This window comes from Stegostoma tigrinum, chromosome 3, assembly GCF_030684315.1.
Source record: "Stegostoma tigrinum isolate sSteTig4 chromosome 3, sSteTig4.hap1, whole genome shotgun sequence".
Classification (NCBI taxonomy): Eukaryota; Metazoa; Chordata; class Chondrichthyes; order Orectolobiformes; family Stegostomatidae; genus Stegostoma; species Stegostoma tigrinum.
Window position 1 is genome coordinate 16819617 of NC_081356.1, and position 19040 is coordinate 16838656.

The 19040-nt window shown below is 44.5% G+C and overlaps 1 protein-coding gene across 1 annotated transcript in view; it reads left to right on the forward strand.

Moving 5' to 3' along the window:
* The first annotated feature begins 7094 nt into the window (after window positions 1–7094).
* snapc3 (small nuclear RNA activating complex, polypeptide 3) overlaps window positions 7095–19040 on the forward strand; it is a 31219-nt gene continuing 19273 nt past the window's right edge. Inside the window, exons 1-2 of the mRNA XM_048528214.2 lie at window positions 7095–7365; window positions 13662–13739. Coding sequence (XP_048384171.1) covers window positions 7115–7365; window positions 13662–13739 — 329 coding nt within the window. The 5' untranslated portion in view covers window positions 7095–7114. The remainder of the gene's footprint in view (window positions 7366–13661; window positions 13740–19040) is intronic.

Consider the following 19040-nt stretch of genomic DNA (forward strand, 5'->3'; position numbering starts at 1 on the left):
GCCAGACACTATTTCCCAGGACAGAAATGGCTAGCATGAGGGGTCATAGTTTTAAGCTGGTTGGTGGAAAGTATAGAGGGGATGTCAGAGGCCGGTTCTTTACACAGAGAGTTGTGAGAGCATGGAATGCGTTGCCAGCAGCAGTTGTGGAAGCAAGGTCATTGGGGTCATTTAAGAGACTGCTGGACATGCATATGGTCACAGAAATTTGAGGGTGCATACATGAGGATCAATGGTCGGCACAACATTGTGGGCTGAAGGGCCTGTTCTGTGCTGTACTGTTCTATGTTCTATGTTCTAATCGTCAGTTTAGCAGATGTATAACACAGCAGATGTCCTGGATAATAGAAAGATAGAACTTGCATTTAAATAACATTTTTCTCAACCTTTGGACCTTTATAACTAATGACGTACTTCTAAAGTGTATGGCAAAACAGCAGAATACAGTGTAAACTTCTAAAGTGTGAAGTTATATGGCAACTAATTTATGTGCAGAAAAGGTCCCAAAAAAGAAATGTAGTAATGACCAACTTATCTGTTCTTAGTGATGTTGATGAGGAAAAAATATTGGCCAGAAAACAGGGGAAAACTCCTTTGTTCATTTTCTTTGCCAGCAGATTATTTAATCCATCTGAGGGCACAGACAGAAACACAGTTTAACATTTTATCCAAAAGATAATTCCTCAAACAGTATGGCTCCTCAGTACTATACTGTAGTGTCAAACTAAATTATTGTTCACACGTCTCTGATTTGAGCACACATTTTTCAAGACTCAAAGGCAAGAGTGTTTACACTGAACCACATCCACTCCCTGAATGCAACCACCCATATTGAGAACATGGGAGCATGTTGCTCAGGTCTAAATATGGTTTTACTCTCCCAAAACCTGGTAAAAGTTGTAACATCAAGACTCAGGGTTATCTTTCTTCCAACTTAACAGCATTAATTGTCACAGTATGCATGCAAAAGTCTCGTTCATTTTTTTTCCTATGGTTCTTTGTTCCAACTGCTTTTGTAAATGGCTGTTTTTCACTATAAAATTCAGCGTGACTCCTACGTTTCATAAGTGGGACCACAACACTCCTAAAGCTATCAACTCTACTTTGTTCTATCAGTCAGACAGTTTTATGAAAACTGAATGACGGTCTTTCATCTTTAATCATTTTAAATGTAACCATACAAACATGCATCAAAGTAGTGTAAAAAGAAATCTAAATTTATCAACGTGCAGGATGTGAACAGATAAAACTTAATAATAGGTCTGGGTAACAAAACTAATTTTATGGAATTCACCCAAGGCACTTAACAGCAGAAGTAGAGGTTCATACAATTTGCACATCATAGAAATAACTAAGGAAAGTTTGAAAGAGATACGCAACTACGAATAAAAGTTGCACTTAACATGTCAGCTCAATGTCACTCTCAACACGACAAACACTTTCATTCTCCAATTTATTAAAAAGTAAATTCAGGTCCCACTTTACGTGTTTCATAATATCATCTAGACTGGCACATAATTTAATACGAAGGTGCCATATTCAGATGAGACATTAAATCAGATATCTTTTTTTGGGTGAATGTAAAAGATCTCCCTGCACTTTTTGAAATTCAATTTTGGTATCCAGGCCAAATTTATCACTCAACCAACATCATGAAAAACACTTCATTTGATCACTAAACGTATTGATGCTGTATGTAAACTCCCTGCTCCATTCTCTTCTATGAGAGAAGTAACACTAAATTGGCTATAAAAGGTTTTGTGATCCTGAATTCTGCAAATGCGCTATATAAGTTCTCTTTATCACTGTAGAACTGTAATCAACAAAGCAAAAGAAGCACAAAATTTGAATATTAATCGTAACAAGTAATGCCAAAACAGTATACAATTCCGTTGAAACTCGTTCATTAACAAATCACAGGAGAATTTCAAGCCCTGAAACAGCTGCAGAACAAAGACATTAAGTTGAGATCCAACTTTGAAGCAAGGTTAGAACAACGGGGGCTTTTGCATTCTTATGTCAAAGGACTGGGCAGATTACCTAACTTGTGAGCAATCACATTGCCCTTTAGACAAAAGTTTACTTCGGCATCCCCTTTTTCCTTTGTGGCATATGTCTATGATACATTTCCAATCTTATATGCCTTGAAATAGTCCACACACTTCTGTCTTGTTGTTCCATTCTTCCACTCATTGGAGAAATGCAATTGTACCATGTCTGGCTAGTTTGTTATTGTTATGAAACCTCTACTTCTGCTGTTAAGTGCCTTTCTGTGCATTCTGTGGCAGTCATTAAACACACATCACTTGAATATGGTGATTTTTTTCTGATTAAGTGTCGAGGCCCAAGACGTCAGCTTTTGTGCTCCTAAGATGCTGCTTGGCCTGCTGTGTTCACCCAACTCCACACTTTGTTATCTCGGACTCTCCAGCATCTGCAGTTCCCATTATCTCTGATCACTTGAATATCGTGTTAGGGCAATGCAGCTGAAAACGTGGATTTTCAGAGCTGTAAGAGGAAAGAAACAGCAAGGCAGGAATAAAATGAAAAGAACATCCTCTAACTGAAATACTGGGTGATAAAAATAGCTTGCATTCCCTTGCTGTAGAAAGGATATATGAGACAGAATTGGAATTTTTTCCCCCCCACTTACAATGGCTACAGTATGAAACAGCCACAGAATATATTCCTAAAAGCTTAGCAACACGAAGAACTCAAGGTTGTCAAGGTATTAAAGGGAAAACAGATGAGACTTTGTATTGTGTTGAGAGACATTTCAGACTGAAATAGAATAATAGATTGAGAAAAATGAATAAATATTAGCAAAACAAAAGGTCAGAGTTTCTTGTAGCATGGTGGTGGTGTTGCTACATCTGGACCGGGTGGCCCGGGTTCAAGTCCCACCAGCTCCAGAGGTGTGGAAATGAAATCTCTGAACACATTGATTAGAAAAATAACAAAACAAAACAGGAGTAAGGTCAAGGGCAGAGGGCAGTTGTAAATATTTTGAGGGACATCAGACGGAAAAAAAGTGAGTATGCCGAGTGTGAGAAAAACCATACGCTAACTACAAAATTCTGAATCATGGGGTGACAGTGGTAATTTCACTAATCTAACAGCCCTGGTATCATTTTCTGGGGAGGGAACCTTGAATCCCACAAAGGTAGACGGTGAAATTTGAAATCAATAAAATCTAGAATTAAAAGTTAGACTACTGGCACCATTTAACCACTGTTGATTATTGCCAAAAACTATTAGGTTCACCAATGCACTTTAGGGAAGCAAATCTGCCATCCTTACCCGATCTGGCCTACATGTGTCTCCAGATCTACAGCAATGTGGTTGACTCTTAACCACTCTCTGAAATGGCCTAATGCGACTCAGGTCACAGCCAATTTGGGATGGGCAATAAATGCTGGCCCCGTCAGTGATACCCACATCCTCTGAATGAATATGCAAAACATTTGCACTTAAGTGTTTAGCTCGAAAGAAGCATAACGAGCTTATAGAGGTGGCTGTTAGAGTGATGTGAGCCAATATTTCTGATGAACCTCTGTACACAATACACATAGTGTGGCATTGTCAGGTTTAAAGATGATAAATGGTTTGTAACTTGACTGCAGAAGGAGAGCATCAAGTGAATGTGAAGTGTTAGATACCCTCCAGTGCTTTATGCAACATCATGCGTTTCACAGACCTGTGTAAAACAGCTCAAAATGATGATGCTAAAAGGAAGCCCTCAAATGTAAGGTTGAAGCTATATGTTAGAACAATACTTATGCCAAGAAGACAACAGAAACTGAATGCAATGGGAAAAATTAACAATTCAACTTTCAATAGTAGACCTGAAGCAAAATCCACTCATCTCAGCTGAAGCAATTCTAAAGCTCAGATGAATAAGTGTAAATGTTCCAGAAATAATTTGCAGCATTTCACAGTACACTAAACCACTGGCTGTGATCAGATCCTAGAAGATTACAAAAATGTTTTTAAAGATCTTGGATGTCTTCCAGATGAATATCACCTTGAAGTGGATTAGTGTGAGAGATCAGTGCTGAGCAGAGTTCCAATTGCTCCAAAGGCCTTTCTGAAACATAAGGCAGAAGAGCTGAAACACAACAGAATAATAAAAAAAGTGACAATTTCTACACGTTCTGTTAGCAGTACAGTATAATAAGAATAAAAAAGCCTGGAAAATGAAGAGTATGCATTGATCCAGTGGACCTCAATTTTGCTTTGAAAAAATCTAATTTGCCAAGGCAAACATCTTTACTGTTCATGACACAAAGAATGGTTACTGACAAGTGATACTAGATGAAAGCAGCATTTTTCCAACTGCATCTTAGGCACCATTCAGGAGGTACAAATGTTTTTGCATACATTTTGGTATTTTCACTGTGGTGGATGAGTGTTAATCAGTGAACTTTCCAGTGTGGAACCCATTGTGGATAGATTGCTATTACAGGTATGGAGACACCAAAAGAAGCCATTACATATCACAACCGGAATCTATTATGACTTCCAGACGGAGACAGCCAATGAACCAGCCAATGAAGCTGAAAAAGAAAACTATGCAGTTGAAGATGCCTGAAGTTCAGCATGCTGATCTTGTACTGACTGTGAAAGGACTTCACCCACACTTGAAAAGGTGATGGAGCAACAAACAAGTGTGAAAACAGTGCAATGGTTTGTTGAATTTGTGAAGAATTTAAGCAAAGTTTTTGCCTAAATTTTTTTAAAATCAGAGTCTGAACCTCTATGTAAGTTCACTGTTAAGGATTGTAAGCAGTTTCCATTACTATTCCCCATTTACAATGGTTCTGGGACTTTAGAATTTTACAGGAAACAAAACTATACAGACACAGAGATAAGTGATAATGGGAACTGCAGATGCTGGAGAATCCAAGATAACAAAGTGTGAAGCTGGATGAACACAGCAGGCCAAGCAGCATCTCAGGAGCATCTCTGATGAAGGGTCTAGGCCCGAAATGTCAGCTTTTGTGCTCCTGAGATGCTGCTTGGCCTGCTGTGTTCATCCAGCTCCACACTTTGTTATCTTATACAGACACAGGTTTTGGTTCAAGCACAAATTATGGTTTATTTATACAAAAACCTCCTGACACCCTGATATAAAGAAGTACTATAAACTGGTTTGATTGATACAACACCTCAGTTTGTTCACCAGGCTTAAATCCCTCCACAATTCAACATAAAGTCACCTGACTTGTTAGAAAAATAGCCTTTACTGAAAACCAAAGGCAAAACCCCTTGTTTCTAACTAAATGTATTAATTGAGACCCAAAACCCCTGGATTTGATTGTTTACTTCATATTATCTTAGCCTCTCAACTTCAATACCCCTCCAATACTGGAGCCCCATGAGCCAGATTGACTTTACATGATCCTCCTCCTGACTACAGAGCCCTCCAGACAAGGTCACTCTGACTTTGCTGGAATACTTATAATCTCTAGCATGGCTGATAAACCCAGTGTTGATTGTAGGCCTGAGTCAAACTCTCCAGTCCTGACTCTTCTTCAAACTGCAGCCAAGTTCCTTCAATCTCACATCCTTTTATAGTCATCTGACATCCACCTATTATTCAGAATGCCTAAGAACCAATCATCCTTGATGTACTTTACACACAGACAACTCAGTATGATCAGTGAATTAATGCAGCCATTTTCTATGAAAAAAAACAATCTGGACAATATGATCAGTTCAAAATTGTTCTAAACATTTCACCAGCTGTATAGAAATAATACAACAACGGCACCTGATGCCACATAGAAAAGATTTGAATGAACCATTTCCCTTCTCAATGGGAATTGATCAGAGTGACAATGGCCAAGTTCCAATACTATTGTATGAAGTGATCAATCTCTTGATTACATCAGGTAGCAGCAGTGATTTCCCTATACCATGGTTTTGTGATAGTCAATAACGGTCAGATGATGTTGAATCTCTCATGCTGAACCACTGTCTTTTACTTCATGGCCGAATTAAAGTTCTATTTGCTATAGTGTGTCCATGGGTTTTGAGGTTCTTTTTCATTTTGATAATGTTGTTGGAGGGAATTCTGTGCATGAGGTGCAGAACAAGGAGCAGCTTCTGGTGCATACAAACAATCAGTGACAACACAACACTAGTACTACAAAGTTAAAGTCACTGTAGTGTGGTACAAGCCTGACAAGACTTAGAACAAGCCTTCTGCAGTACTGACAGCCAGATTTTAAAACGTATTCATTTGTGGGATGTGGGTATCACCCGCCCAATCTCTCTGTAACTGAAATGCTGCAGCCCAGGCAGCATCCTGGTGAATTTCCTCTGCACTCCCTCTCTCTAGTGCCATTTGTGTAAATAAATGGACAAAAGTAGGATGAGCTGGAACTAAATCAGGGGCACAGTCATGTACATATTTGAGAGCTTGGGAGAATCAATATGTCCACGACAATGCAAACAATCCCTTTTTTTTAAAAAAAAGGATGTTTGGATTGAAATGCATCAATAAAGGATATTCTGATTTTAAAAAGTACAAATGTCATTCCTTGTTTTCTGTATTTACATGATCTCTACCTTGAAGCACTCATCTTGACTTCATTTAAATAAAACCCTTGTGTTGAACACGTGCAACAGTAGTGGAGATGTAGAGCAGATTGACTACACTGATAGCTCGCTGCTATCTTCTCAAGGTCAACGTGGGATGAGCCACAAATGGTTGCCTTGTCAACCATATTCACAGACCATGAAAGAATAAATTTTAAAAAACCTTTTGCACTGTAACCACTGGACAGATTCCCACCCTCAAATGCCCATCATTTTCAATATTACTGGAGATATTTGATGCCAAAGTATAGGCCAAATGTCTTCTTTATGTCAAAGGCAAGCCGACACTTTCTCCTCACCTAAGTGAGGCAACCAGATCAGGAGGGTTGAATCAGCTGCTCTCTTTTCATCTGGCCCAGTTCACCAGACCATACACTGAAGTTGTCACCAGCCAACATCTGCCTCCTCATGGGGATATTGAGACCTTCAGGGACGTCACTTCCGACGCCCTGAACTACAGCTCCTACAGTACCCCGCGATTCTCCCGGATGTTGATCCGAAAGAAACAAAGATGGCGGAGGAGGCCTGTGGCGATGGTGCTGTAGCCGTTTCCAGTCTATGCCGAGCTCCCGAGTATGAACTGGCGGGCGTGAACTCAAAGGTTTTCCACGTCGGCTCTTTCGGCAGCCTGTGGCGGAAACAGCTGGATAAAGCGTACCTGGGGTTGGAGGAGGAGAGCGAGGAGGAGGTGGTCGGGCAGCAACTGATAACGCAGTTGGGTCTGCCCTCAGACATGGTGGAGGAGCTGCAGCTGGTGTGCGGGTGAGAGCTGTGTGCGGCTCTGATGGAGTGTGGGGGAAATAGGTGCGGCTCTGACGGAGCGGGGGAGGGTGGGGGGGAAATATGTGCGGCTCTGACGGAGCGGGGGAGGGTGGGGGGGAAATATGTGCGGCTCTGACGGAGCGGGGGAGGGTGCGGGGGGGGAATGTGCGGCTCTGACGGAGCGGGGGAGGGTGCGGGGGGGGAATGTGCGGCTCTGACGGAGCGGGGGGGGTGGGGGGGGGAAATGTGCGGCTCTGACGGAGCGGGGGGGGTGGGGGGGGGAAATGTGCGGCTCTGACGGAGCGGGGGGCGTGGGGGGGGGAAATGTGCGGCTCTGACGGAGCGGGGGGGGGTGGGGGGGGGAAATGTGCGGCTCTGACGGAGCGGGGGAGGGTGGGGGGGGGGAAATGTGCGGCTCTGACGGAGCGGGGGAGGGTGGGGGGGGGGAAATGTGCGGCTCTGACGGAGCGGGGGAGGGTGGGGGGGGGGAAATGTGCGGCTCTGACGGAGCGGGGGAGGGTGGGGGGGGGAAATGTGCGGCTCTGACGGAGCGGTGGGGGGGAATGTGCGGCTCTGACGGAGCGGGGCGGGGGGGAATGTGCGGCTCTGACGGAGCGGTGGGGGGGGGGAAATGTGCGGCTCTGACGGAGCGGTGGGGGGGGGAAATGTGCGGCTCTGAGGGAGCGGGGGAGGGTGGGGGGCGGAAATGTGCGGCTCTGATGGAGCGGGGGGGGAAAATGTGCGGCTCTGACGGAGCGGGGGAGGGTGGGGGGGCGGAAATGTGCGGCTCTGACGGAGCGGGGGAGGGTGGGGGGGCGGAAATGTGCGGCTCTGACGGAGCGGGGGAGTGTGGGGGGGGGGAAATGTGCGGCTCTGACGGAGCGGGGGAGGGTGGGGGGGGGAGAAATGTGCAGCTCTGACGGAGCGGGGGAGGGGGAGAAATGTGCGGCTCTGACGGAGCGGGGGAGGGTGGGGGGGGGAAATGTGCGGCTCTGACGGAGCGGGGGAGGGTGGGGGGGGGGGAATGTGCGGCTCTGACGGAGCGGGGGAGGGTGGGGGGGGGAAATGTGCGGCTCTGACGGAGCGGGGGAGGGTGGGGGGGGGAAATGTGCGGCTCTGACGGAGCGGGGGAGGGTGGGGGGGGGGGAATGTGCGGCTCTGACGGAGCGGGGGAGGGTGGGGGGGTGGAATGTGCGGCTCTGACGGAGCGGGGGAGGGGGGAATGCGCGGCTCTGACGGGGGCTGCCGGGGGGACTGCGCGGCTCTGCCGGGGGGACTGCGCGGCTCTGACGGAGGCTGCGGGGGGGGCTGCGCGGCTCTGACGGAGGTTGCGGGGGGGGCTGCGCGGCTCTGTCGGAGGTTGCGGGGGGGCTGCGCGGCTCTGACGGAGGTTGCGGGGGGGGCTGCGCGGCTCTGGAGCGGAGGACGGAGGAGTGTATGTGCGGCTCGCTGATGGAGCTGAGGACGGAGGTGGGGGATGTGCGGCTCGCTGATGGAGCAGGGGACTGAGGTGGGGGATGTGCGGCTCGCTGATGGAGCAGGGGACAGAGTGGGGAGGGATGTGCGGCTCGCTGATGGAGGTGGGGGATGTGCGGCTCGCTGATGGCGCAGGGGACGGAGGTGGGGGATGTGCGGCTCGCTGATGGCGCAGGGGACGGAGGTGGGGGATGTGCGGCTCGCTGATGGCGCGGGGACGGAGGGGGTGGGATGTGCGGCGTGCTGATGGAGCAGGGGATGGAGTCGGGGGGATGAGAGGGTGGAGACGGAGGGATCGTGGCTGCCTCGCTGACGGAGCGGCGGGCTTTGGGGGAGTTATGGAAGTAGCTTTGTTTCTCTTCACTCATTTAGTGACTGGCGTTAACATCTGCGAATGTACGATTAGAGTCTGGAACCACACAACCTAAAAGAATGGTTCCGACCCGAAAACGTTGTCTGACCTGCTGTGCTTTTGCCAGCTCCATATTTTTTGACTGTAGTTTCCAACGTCTGCAGTCCTTTCTGTCTCTCTAACCTAAAACTTCTTAGATAATAAGAACTGCCGATTCTCGTATAGTCTGTGACTGCTGACGGTCAGTGCGCCGTACCACAACTGTGCCCCCCATGTCCACAGGTTTGATGGTGAGGTTAGGTTTGAAGCAGAGGGCTGCATGTTCTGTGGGGGAAAGGCTTGGAGTGACAGAGAGGTCTGGAGAGGTTGAGGCGATTGATGTTGCAATGACATGTGGAAATGAAGAGGTCGAGGGAGGGTGGGAGGTCTTGGAGTGGCGTCCAGGAGGATGGGGCGTGTTGGAAGTGGGAGAAGGGGTCTGTAGAGGGTGGGCAGTTAAAGAATTAGGTGCGGAGGCAGCAGAAAAATTTTTCGATATCCAAGTGTGAACAGTCACTCTTCCACAATTACACTGACACTATTCCCCCACCTTTTCCTCTGCTATGTCAATGACTGTATCGCTGCTGCCTCGAGGAGCGTAAACAGTTCGCTGACTTTCAGTAACACCATGCACCCTAACCTCAAGTTCGCCTGGACCATCTCTGATACCTCTCTCCTTCGTGGACCACCTCAACTGATATCTGTTTGAAGCCCACTAACTCCCACAGCTAACCTGGACTACACCACCTGCCACCCACCTTCCTGCAAGAATGTGATCCCCTACCCCCAATTCCTCCACCTCTGCTGCCAAGATGGGGTGTTCCATTCCTGGACATTCTAGATATCCTCTTATTTCAAGGACCGCAACCACCCGCTGTGGTCAAAAATGCTCTTGACCGCATCTCTTGCAACAAAAACAAAGACGGAATTCCCCTTGTCCTCATGTATCACCCCACTTACCACCGTATTCAACATTTCATTCTCCAGCACTTCTGCCACCTACAAACTAACCCCACAACCAAGGATATATTCCCCTCACCACCCTTATCTGGCATCCGCAGGGCCTGCTCTCTCCGTGACTCCCTCATTTGCCCAATGGTTCCCACTAGCCCCGCAACCATAGGAATTGCTATGCCTGGCCCGACACCACCTCTCTCGCTTCCATCCAAGGAGCCAGAAAAACCTTCCACGTCAGACAGATGCTCACCTGCACATCCACTGCTCCCAATGTGACGACCTCTACATTGAGACCAAGGGGAGGCTTGGAGTCCGGTTTGTAGAGCATCTGTGCTCTGTTTGCAACAAATGACAACACCAGTCGCGAACCATTTCAACTCCCCCTCCCACTCCCTGGACAACATGTACATCCTGGGCCGCCGCCTCTAGTGTCACAGTGATGATACTTTGAAACTGGAGGAGCAACATCTCATATTCCACCTTGGGAGCCTACAACCCAGTGGTCTCAATGTGGACTTTACTAGTTTCAAAATCTCCCCACCCTCGGCCTCAATCTATGACCACCCTTCACTGTCAACCCCGCCTCCTTGACCTGACACAACCTGTCCATCCGTCTTCTGTCCCATCTGTGTGCCGTCCCCACCACTTCCTACCTGCACTCCCTATCACCATCCCATCTACCATCCCCAGCCCCCCCCCTCTATTTATTTCAGAGCTCCCTTCCCCCACCCCCATTTCTGGAGAAGGGTCCTAACACAAAACATCAGCTTTTCTGCTGCCTGACCTGCTGCGTTTCTCCAGCCCCTGCTGCATGAGGCATGTGTGAGGGTTTTTTTTTACCCAGAGGTGAGTAATACCGTCTCCGGCCAATTAGAAGGAGGATGCCAGAGCCAAAACTTGAACCTGTATGATGCAGAAAATTGTCTGCCATCAGTTTTGTTTTAAGCCGGCATAAGCTGGGCCAGAGCTTAAATTCAAACTAAAGTCAAGTCAAGTCCAGTCAAAGTAAAGTGAAACTTTGCAGGTCTGGCAGCATCGGTGGAAAGAGAAATGAATTAACAATTTAAGTCCAGTATGACTGGAACAAAAATAGAATCTCGACTGTGTGGAAGTAGGCCATTCAGCCCATTAAGGCTAACTGAACCTCCGAAGAGCATCCCACCAGACCTACCTGTACCAACCCTGTCTCTGTAATCTTGCATTTCCCATGGCTAATCCACCTAGCCTGCACACTTTGGGCTATTTAGTCTGGTCAATCTACCTAACTTGCACATCTTTAGACTGTGGGAGGAATCTGGATCACTCAGAGGCAGACACAGGGAGAATGTGCCAACGCCACACAGACGGTTATCCCAGGATGGAATCAAACTCAGGTCTGTGGCGTTGTGATGCAACTCTTGGTTTTAAGTCATTAACTCTGTTTCTCGTTCCACTAATGCTACCAGGCCTGAGTTTCTTCACTACTGTGTTTTTATTTCAGATTTTGTGGCAAGTGTTGAGATTACAACTTTGCAACTAACATTGGTGCTCGTGACATGTAAGAAAACCTGAATGCAACAGATTGCTATAACAAAACTGAGATTGTCAATTATTGAGAGATAGCAAGAACTGCCAATGCTGGAGCCAGAGATAACAGTGTGGAGCAGGAAGAGCACAGGTGGCCAGGCAACATCAGAGGAGTAGGAAAGTTGATGTTTCAGGTCAGGAACTTTCTTCAGAAATTTGATTTAATATTCAGAAGAAGAGTCCTGACCTGAAAACATCCACTTTCCTGCCTCTCCAGCTCCACACTGTGTTGTCAGTTCTTGAGTTGTTTTATTGTTGGAAACCCCAGGTATGCCATTTAATTGCTGTTTCTCTGCTGGATTGGTGGTGAAGTATAATTATAAGGAGTCAAGCCCAAATTGGAGAACTTTTTTCTTCGTAATGCCTTTCAAGGATAGGGAGGGTGCTGGGGTAGGTGAAGCTGGAGATCTTCTGAAAGCTTGGTGCGTATGCTATCTCCTTCTCATCCATTTACAGACAGGTCACACAAATGCTGCATTTAGGCTCTTGCAGTGCAAGGAATTACGTGTTCGATCTTCAGAATGTGGATTTTAGTAATGCTAGAAAATGCTATTGGGTTAAAAAAGAAATTTCAAGATAAATGGAGTTTAGAACTTGCTTAAACTTGGAACCTTAGAATGGTTACAGCACAGAAGTATTCAATCAGTTGTGCCATGTCTACTCGCAAGAGCAAATTGCCTAATTTTAATCCACCGTGTTCTTACCCTTGTACAAACCTTTAAGAGAATTATCCAATTTTTATTCATCTAAAAGATGATAGGTTAGAGCAGCATATTGGAACTGTTTGACCGAATGCATCTGCTCTGCTGTGTTTCCCAACCCCATTCTTCTATAAGAGGCATACACATTGAAATTCTGATCCTTTGCTGAATAGAAGCATTTTCTCTTTGCTGTTGCTTATTTGACCAATCACCTTAAGTTGTCATTGCTGCAAAGAGATGTACTTTGTTGAAACTTTTTATCATCGTACGTTCGTCAGGACAATTTGCAAGCATTCCAATTCAAGGGTAAAATGAACATTTATCCTGTATGGGAGGAGTGTGCTGATTGTAGAGGCCTTATCATGGGGAATCTGTCAATTAATAATAATTGTCAGTTAACTGCCAAGCTTTGTTTTAACACTAAACCAGGCAGATTGATTATGGTCAGGGCTTTGCCATGAAACATGAACCAGTGAATGGCTATCAGTTATATTTTGGGTTGAAGCAAGTGCAGTATGCTTACAGGTCCTTGCTGTATGCACGGAACAGCACCCCATGTATTTATCTATGTAGCTTTTAATGCACACAATGTGCCACTCTCCAAGCCAGACTGACAATCTTAAGTTAGTTGTCAGTGTAATTCTTTGCCTACTAAAGATTATCCAGCAGTAACAAAAACAGAAATTATTGGAAAAGCTCAGCAGAGGGATCACTCTATTTAAGGTAGCTTCGTGCAAGTGAAATCCAATGTTGCCTCCATTGCATTAAATGAAGAATATTAACTGGCAAATATACGATCTTACAACTCAAAAGGAGGTTCATTTCTCATTATTCATTCCATTGAAGCCTTTCAATTTTAAATCAAATTAGATCACTGCACTAAAGAGAACAGTTCTCATGACTTAAGCCTCACAACATAAATGAAGATCTTGATTGTTGGTATTATTTTAGTAAATCTCCTCCATACCTCCTCAAGACTTGACACCCCCAACCCTCAGAATTGAGGGTATTAACCCAGTCTGGAGCTGAACCAATCACTTTATACAAACTGATTAAAAGACGGTGTGTTCTAATCCGTGACAAGCTTAATAATTCCAGATAAACTTTTGATGATTTTGTTTTCCATTTTGTGAAGTACGGGCAGCTATATCTACATCACCATTTCAGATAATGACTATTGAAAACTTTTTCTTTGTTTTGTGCAGTGTTGATACATTGAAATGCACTGAGCAGGACACCAGTACAGATGTCATCCCTGAAGATACAGGCCTCGTCACGTTAGAGTATGTATTTTCATTATATTTATTCACCTCTTCATCCATATTTGCTATTGCTGTGTCATCGTCCAGCTGGCCTTCACCACTGTGACTCCACTGCCAGCATTTCATGGCCCCGAGTTAACACATCCTGATTTTTGTACAAGATAACAAACTGTGAAGCTGGATGAACACAGCGGGCCAACCAGCATCTCAGGAGCACAAAAGCTGTACGAATGGGATATCTTTGCCCAGAATTCATAATAAGGAAAGTCCTCCAATAGATAATTAATCACAGCACACAAGGGACAATAGGTAAGTATTTCAGTTCGAAACAAGTAATTATATAGTTCGGGGAGCATATTGTCCTATCGAGCATTGTGCAAAGCATGGAGATGGATCGCCATCTCTATTGTCATCATACACTGTACGTGAGCTACCCCATCCAGTACTGCCTCATATTGTTGCTTCTTCCAAATGGGGCTGAATAATTTCTGGCATCTTGTTAGGAGCAGCAAACAATGTAGGGTTTGCTTACCGGATCTGAGTATGGGTGGGAAAGAATTTGAGTAGTTAGTCCTCCAGTCAAGATACTGTCAATCCCATGCTTTTTTTTAAAAAAACCTCGTTTCCAATTGCAGGTTTCCCCTTTTCTTTCCCTTTAGCTTTACTTGCTGCATTCTCTGTCACCCAATCCTGTCTCCCCACCCCCCCACTCCACTAGGACCATCTGTTTTCAGTTTGGCAGTTAGCCACACCATTGCTCTGCCATTCTCACATTGTGATCACTTAGTGTGCACTATCAGCAGCCTTGCTGCCTCAGCACTCCACCCCTCTACTATTGCATAATCGGTGTCCCCTCCACACTTAATGCCAGCTGTGTTGAAGAGTCATCTCGACTCAGCGTTAGCTTGCTGTCTCTACAGATGCTGCCTGACCCGTTGAGATTTCCAGCAGTTTTTGTCTTGAGTACAGATTCCAGCATCTGCAGTAATCTATTGCTGCGAGATCCCTCCATTTCCTTCCTCTTACTCCCCCAGAGACAAAATCCATGATTGGAGAATCAGCCGGACTGGGAAAAGGAAACCTGTGATTGGAGGAGCTGGAACAAATATCCTGGAAAATGAGTCTGACACATTTGATTGTAGAATTTCAACACTGTCCAGGAGGATTAGGAAAATAAATCGCAAATTGAAGAGGTGGCTGAAAATAAGGCCAGAAGTGGGCTGAGGGGAGCCACCTTGAGCAAATATGTCTTCAAAGGCAACTACCAGAAAGAATACATAAGTCCCATGAGTTTTCCCGGAGTATTGCGGGACTGTGTCAGAACTTTATAGATTAAAAGATGCCCAGGTCCATCACTGCGATTAGTCTCTTATTCTCAATCTGCGCACAAACTACAAGTTAAAATTAAGACAAAATGCTCAGTTCTATGGAGACATAGAAGGTGCTTACAGAACTATCTTCCCGTTGAGACATGATCTGAGTCACCGCTTATTTGGAAGGCTGTTGATTTTATCGAAGACCAATGTCTTGCCATTGAGCTTAACCTTAAATGCATGACTCTTTATCTCTAGTCAGAATCTCATTTACAAAGTCAAAGATTAAAGCTGATGAGGTGATGTTGCATGGCTGAGAAAGGCCTTCAAATTGATTAAATGTTGCAAGTTGAATTTATTTTAAAAATCTAAAGCAAGTATAATGCCTTAGTAAGATTCAACAGCCCACTTCATCTGTGCTAACTCCGTGAATAAGTTATGTGGTTAGTTCATTTCTCATGCGGATCTGAGGGTCCTCCTTCTCTAAATTATGTACTTTTATTGGTTCCTTGTCTGTTTTCCCCTTCAAATATTTACCCATACTCAACAAAAACTGTCAGTTTGCTTTCAAGTGCGTAAGGAATAAAACTTTTAAATAATACGTACTTCCAGAGATCCCTAGCTTCTAAGGTGCCAGTCTTCACCTAATTCAGTTCACTCCAAATGGTATCAAGAAATGTTTGGAGGCACTGGACAGTGGAAAGGCTATGGGCCCCGACAACATTGCAGTAACATTGAAGACTTCTGTTCCTGAATGTGTCGCATCCTTAGCCAAGGTGTCCCAGCACAGCTACAACACTAGCATCTATCTGACGATGTGGAAAATTGTCTGGGTATGTCCTGTAAACACAAAGCAAACAACAAATCCAACCTGGATAGATGAAGGGTCTAGGCCCAAGGCGTCAGCTTTTGTGCTCCTGGGATGCTGCTTGGCCTGCTGTGTTCATCCAGCCTCACATTTCATCAACCTGGATAGTTACTGTCTTATCAGCCTACTCTCAATCATCAAAGTGGCGGAAGGTTTCATGAACAGTGTGATCAAGCAGCACTTGCTTTGCTCTTGCCTGCTCACTGAAACCCAGTTTGAGATTTGCCAGGACCACTCAGACCTGACCTCAGTAGCCTTTGTTGAAACAAAAGAGCTGAATTCCAGAGTTTAGTTGAGAATGACAGCCCTGTCCATCTCTCAGCCTAGCAAAACTGGAGTTAATGGGAATCAAGGGAGTGCCCTCTTCTGGTTGGAATCATACGTGAGAAAAAGGAAGACACTTGTGGGTATTAGTCTGTCATGTTTGCAGGTGTTCCTCAGGGAAGTGTCCAACACCCAACCAGCTTCAGCTGCTTCATCAATAACTCTCCCTGAAATATAAGCTCAGAAGTTGGTGGATATTTGCCGATGATGCCCAGCTTCAGAGGAGATATGGGACTTGCCCAGAGTGACGTGCTGCAAAATGCCTGTCAATGACTCACTCTAATGAGTGAACCTAATCGTTGTCCCTTGATGTTCAATGGCATTACCATCTCCGAGTTCCCCCACTATAAGCATCCTGCAGGTTATTATTGACCGTAAACTGGACTGACCACAAGTGCAGCAGCTGCAAGAGCAGGTGAGATTCCAGGAATCCTGCAGCAAGTAACTTGCCACCTGTCTGCTGTCTTTAAGACACATATCAAGAGTATGATGGAATACTGCTTACCTGTCTGGATAAGTGCAACTTTACTGGCGCGCAAACTTGATACCACCCTGGACGAAGCCTGTTTGATTGGCGTCACATCCAAAAACATTTACTTTATCTATCACTGATTCTCAGTAGCAACCGTGTGTACCATCTACAAGATGCACTGCAGAAATTCGCCATGGCTTATATGGCACCTTCCAAACCCCTGATTACTGCCATCTAGCAGTGCAAAGGCAGCAGATACATGGGAACGCCACCACCCATGAGTTCTTCTCCAAGCCACTCACCATCCTGTTTTGGCAATATATCGCTGTTCCTTTAGTATTGCTGGGCCAAGATCCTGGAACTCCCTGCCTAGCAACCCAAGTGCATGGATTATGACAGTTCATGAAGGCAGCCCGCTGTCAGTTCCTCAAGCTAAAAGTCCACATCCCATGAATGGATGAACATTTAAAAAAAAACACGCACAATATTTGATATTTTGTTGCCTTTAACATATAAAGAAGAGAACCTAAATATACACTTCAACACGCATACAAGGTAATGGTATGATATGTTTGTATCACTTAATGAGGGAGACGATGCGAAGGACAAAAGCAGCCCTTGAAAACTTCCAGAAAATCCCAGAGCCTTCAAAAGAATAATTATTTTTGTCCCTGCTTTATTGCTGTTAATTTTGGGGAGTTAGAAGTTATAAATAAACGTTTTGCAACCTCCAGTGTGGTGAGTATAGGCACAATAGCCAACTGAATGAACAGACTAGATGGATAAAGTTATGCTCTTTAAATAGTCAGTGTTACCTCTTGTGTGCTTAATATGATTCATTTAGAGATCCCTGTGAGTGACCATGTTAGGGATTTTAATGTTCTTTTTGTCACGTTTTTGGAATTCTTCAAGCATTTGGGATAATTTATGTAAGATACTATTAAGTTAATTCTGGGCTATCAGCAATCACATCCTCAGTGATCACATTTGTATGAAATGAATTAGAGCCAGTTAATATGTTTGCAAAAAAAATCAGCGTTAATGTTTCGGTTCCAGTGACCCTTCCTCAGAACGCAGTGCGGACTTGAAACGTTAACTCTGATTTTGTTTTTTCCTTCACAGATGCTGTCAGACCTGCTGAGCATCTCCAGCACCTTCTGCTTTTGTTGTTGTTTATAAAAAGTCTTCCTCCTCCTCTTTTAGATAAGAATTCCTTCAATACATTTCCCTCCTGAACTATGTAAGAGTAAACTTGTGAATTGTGAAATATTAATGTTGAAGAGACTGTCATCCAGAAAATCAGAAGCCATTTACATGATCAACTAAATTTGGCAATCACCGGACAAAGTTGGAAAGGCTTTGAATTGAACACATTTGTTTTTTTCCCCTAGGTGGGTTAAGGTGGCAGACAAGATGTCTGAAATGCAGCTGTTAAGTTTAGTGTTTTTATTTAAAGAGTAGTGGGTCAGAAACATTTTTCACTAGCAATGTGGTATTCTTTGATGCAATCTATTGCAAGGGCAGTTTTGGTATAATTTTTATTTGCTCGTTTACACGTTTAGTTAAGGATGTCAGCTGGTTACTTTCCCCTCAGTTTCAAAGAGTGCATTTTTCTAAAAGGCAAGAAAAATGCATGCTGGATTACAGTAGCCAGTTCGCATGCAAGAAGCTTGATTATTACAACCCTGTGATTTACTATTGAGCAGTTAAGGTTTTTAAAGGACATGTAAAGCTCTTTGGAATCGGGAATCAGTCTCCAGGCAGCAGATAAAAAGCAAAGTGGCAAAAGGCCTGGTAGAAATTTGGGGGTCTCAATGATCTATCCTTATGTCACCTGTTGCTCACAATTTGTACTAATGATTCTAACTTTGTAATCATGCAATAGTCAAACTTGTGAATGACACCAAATTGGGGGTACAGTTGGGAGTTACAAGAAGAGATGATAAACATGCAGAGTGTGTATATAACTAGCTAGCTAATGAATTTTGATGCTAATGAGGTATTACATTTGGTAAGGAGAATTTAAGAATTTAAATGGAGTAGAAGAATATAATTTTAGTGCAGTGAAACACAGGTGTGAAAGAAGTGACGCATGAATAAGACGAAAAGCAAACCAGGAATTAACTAGGGTTAATTTCTAGAGGGATCTGATTGTGAAATGGCCCTAGGTAGAAAAGAATCAAGAATTCAGGTAAAGAAATCAGAGGAAACTTCTTTACAAATCAGTGGTGTGACTATGGAACTTTACATTGTTCAGACAACAATTTCAAACAAACACATTTAAGGTAAGACAAGGTGAACCAGAAGGCAATTTACATGGAGTAAACTTCCCAGATCTTTTCTTA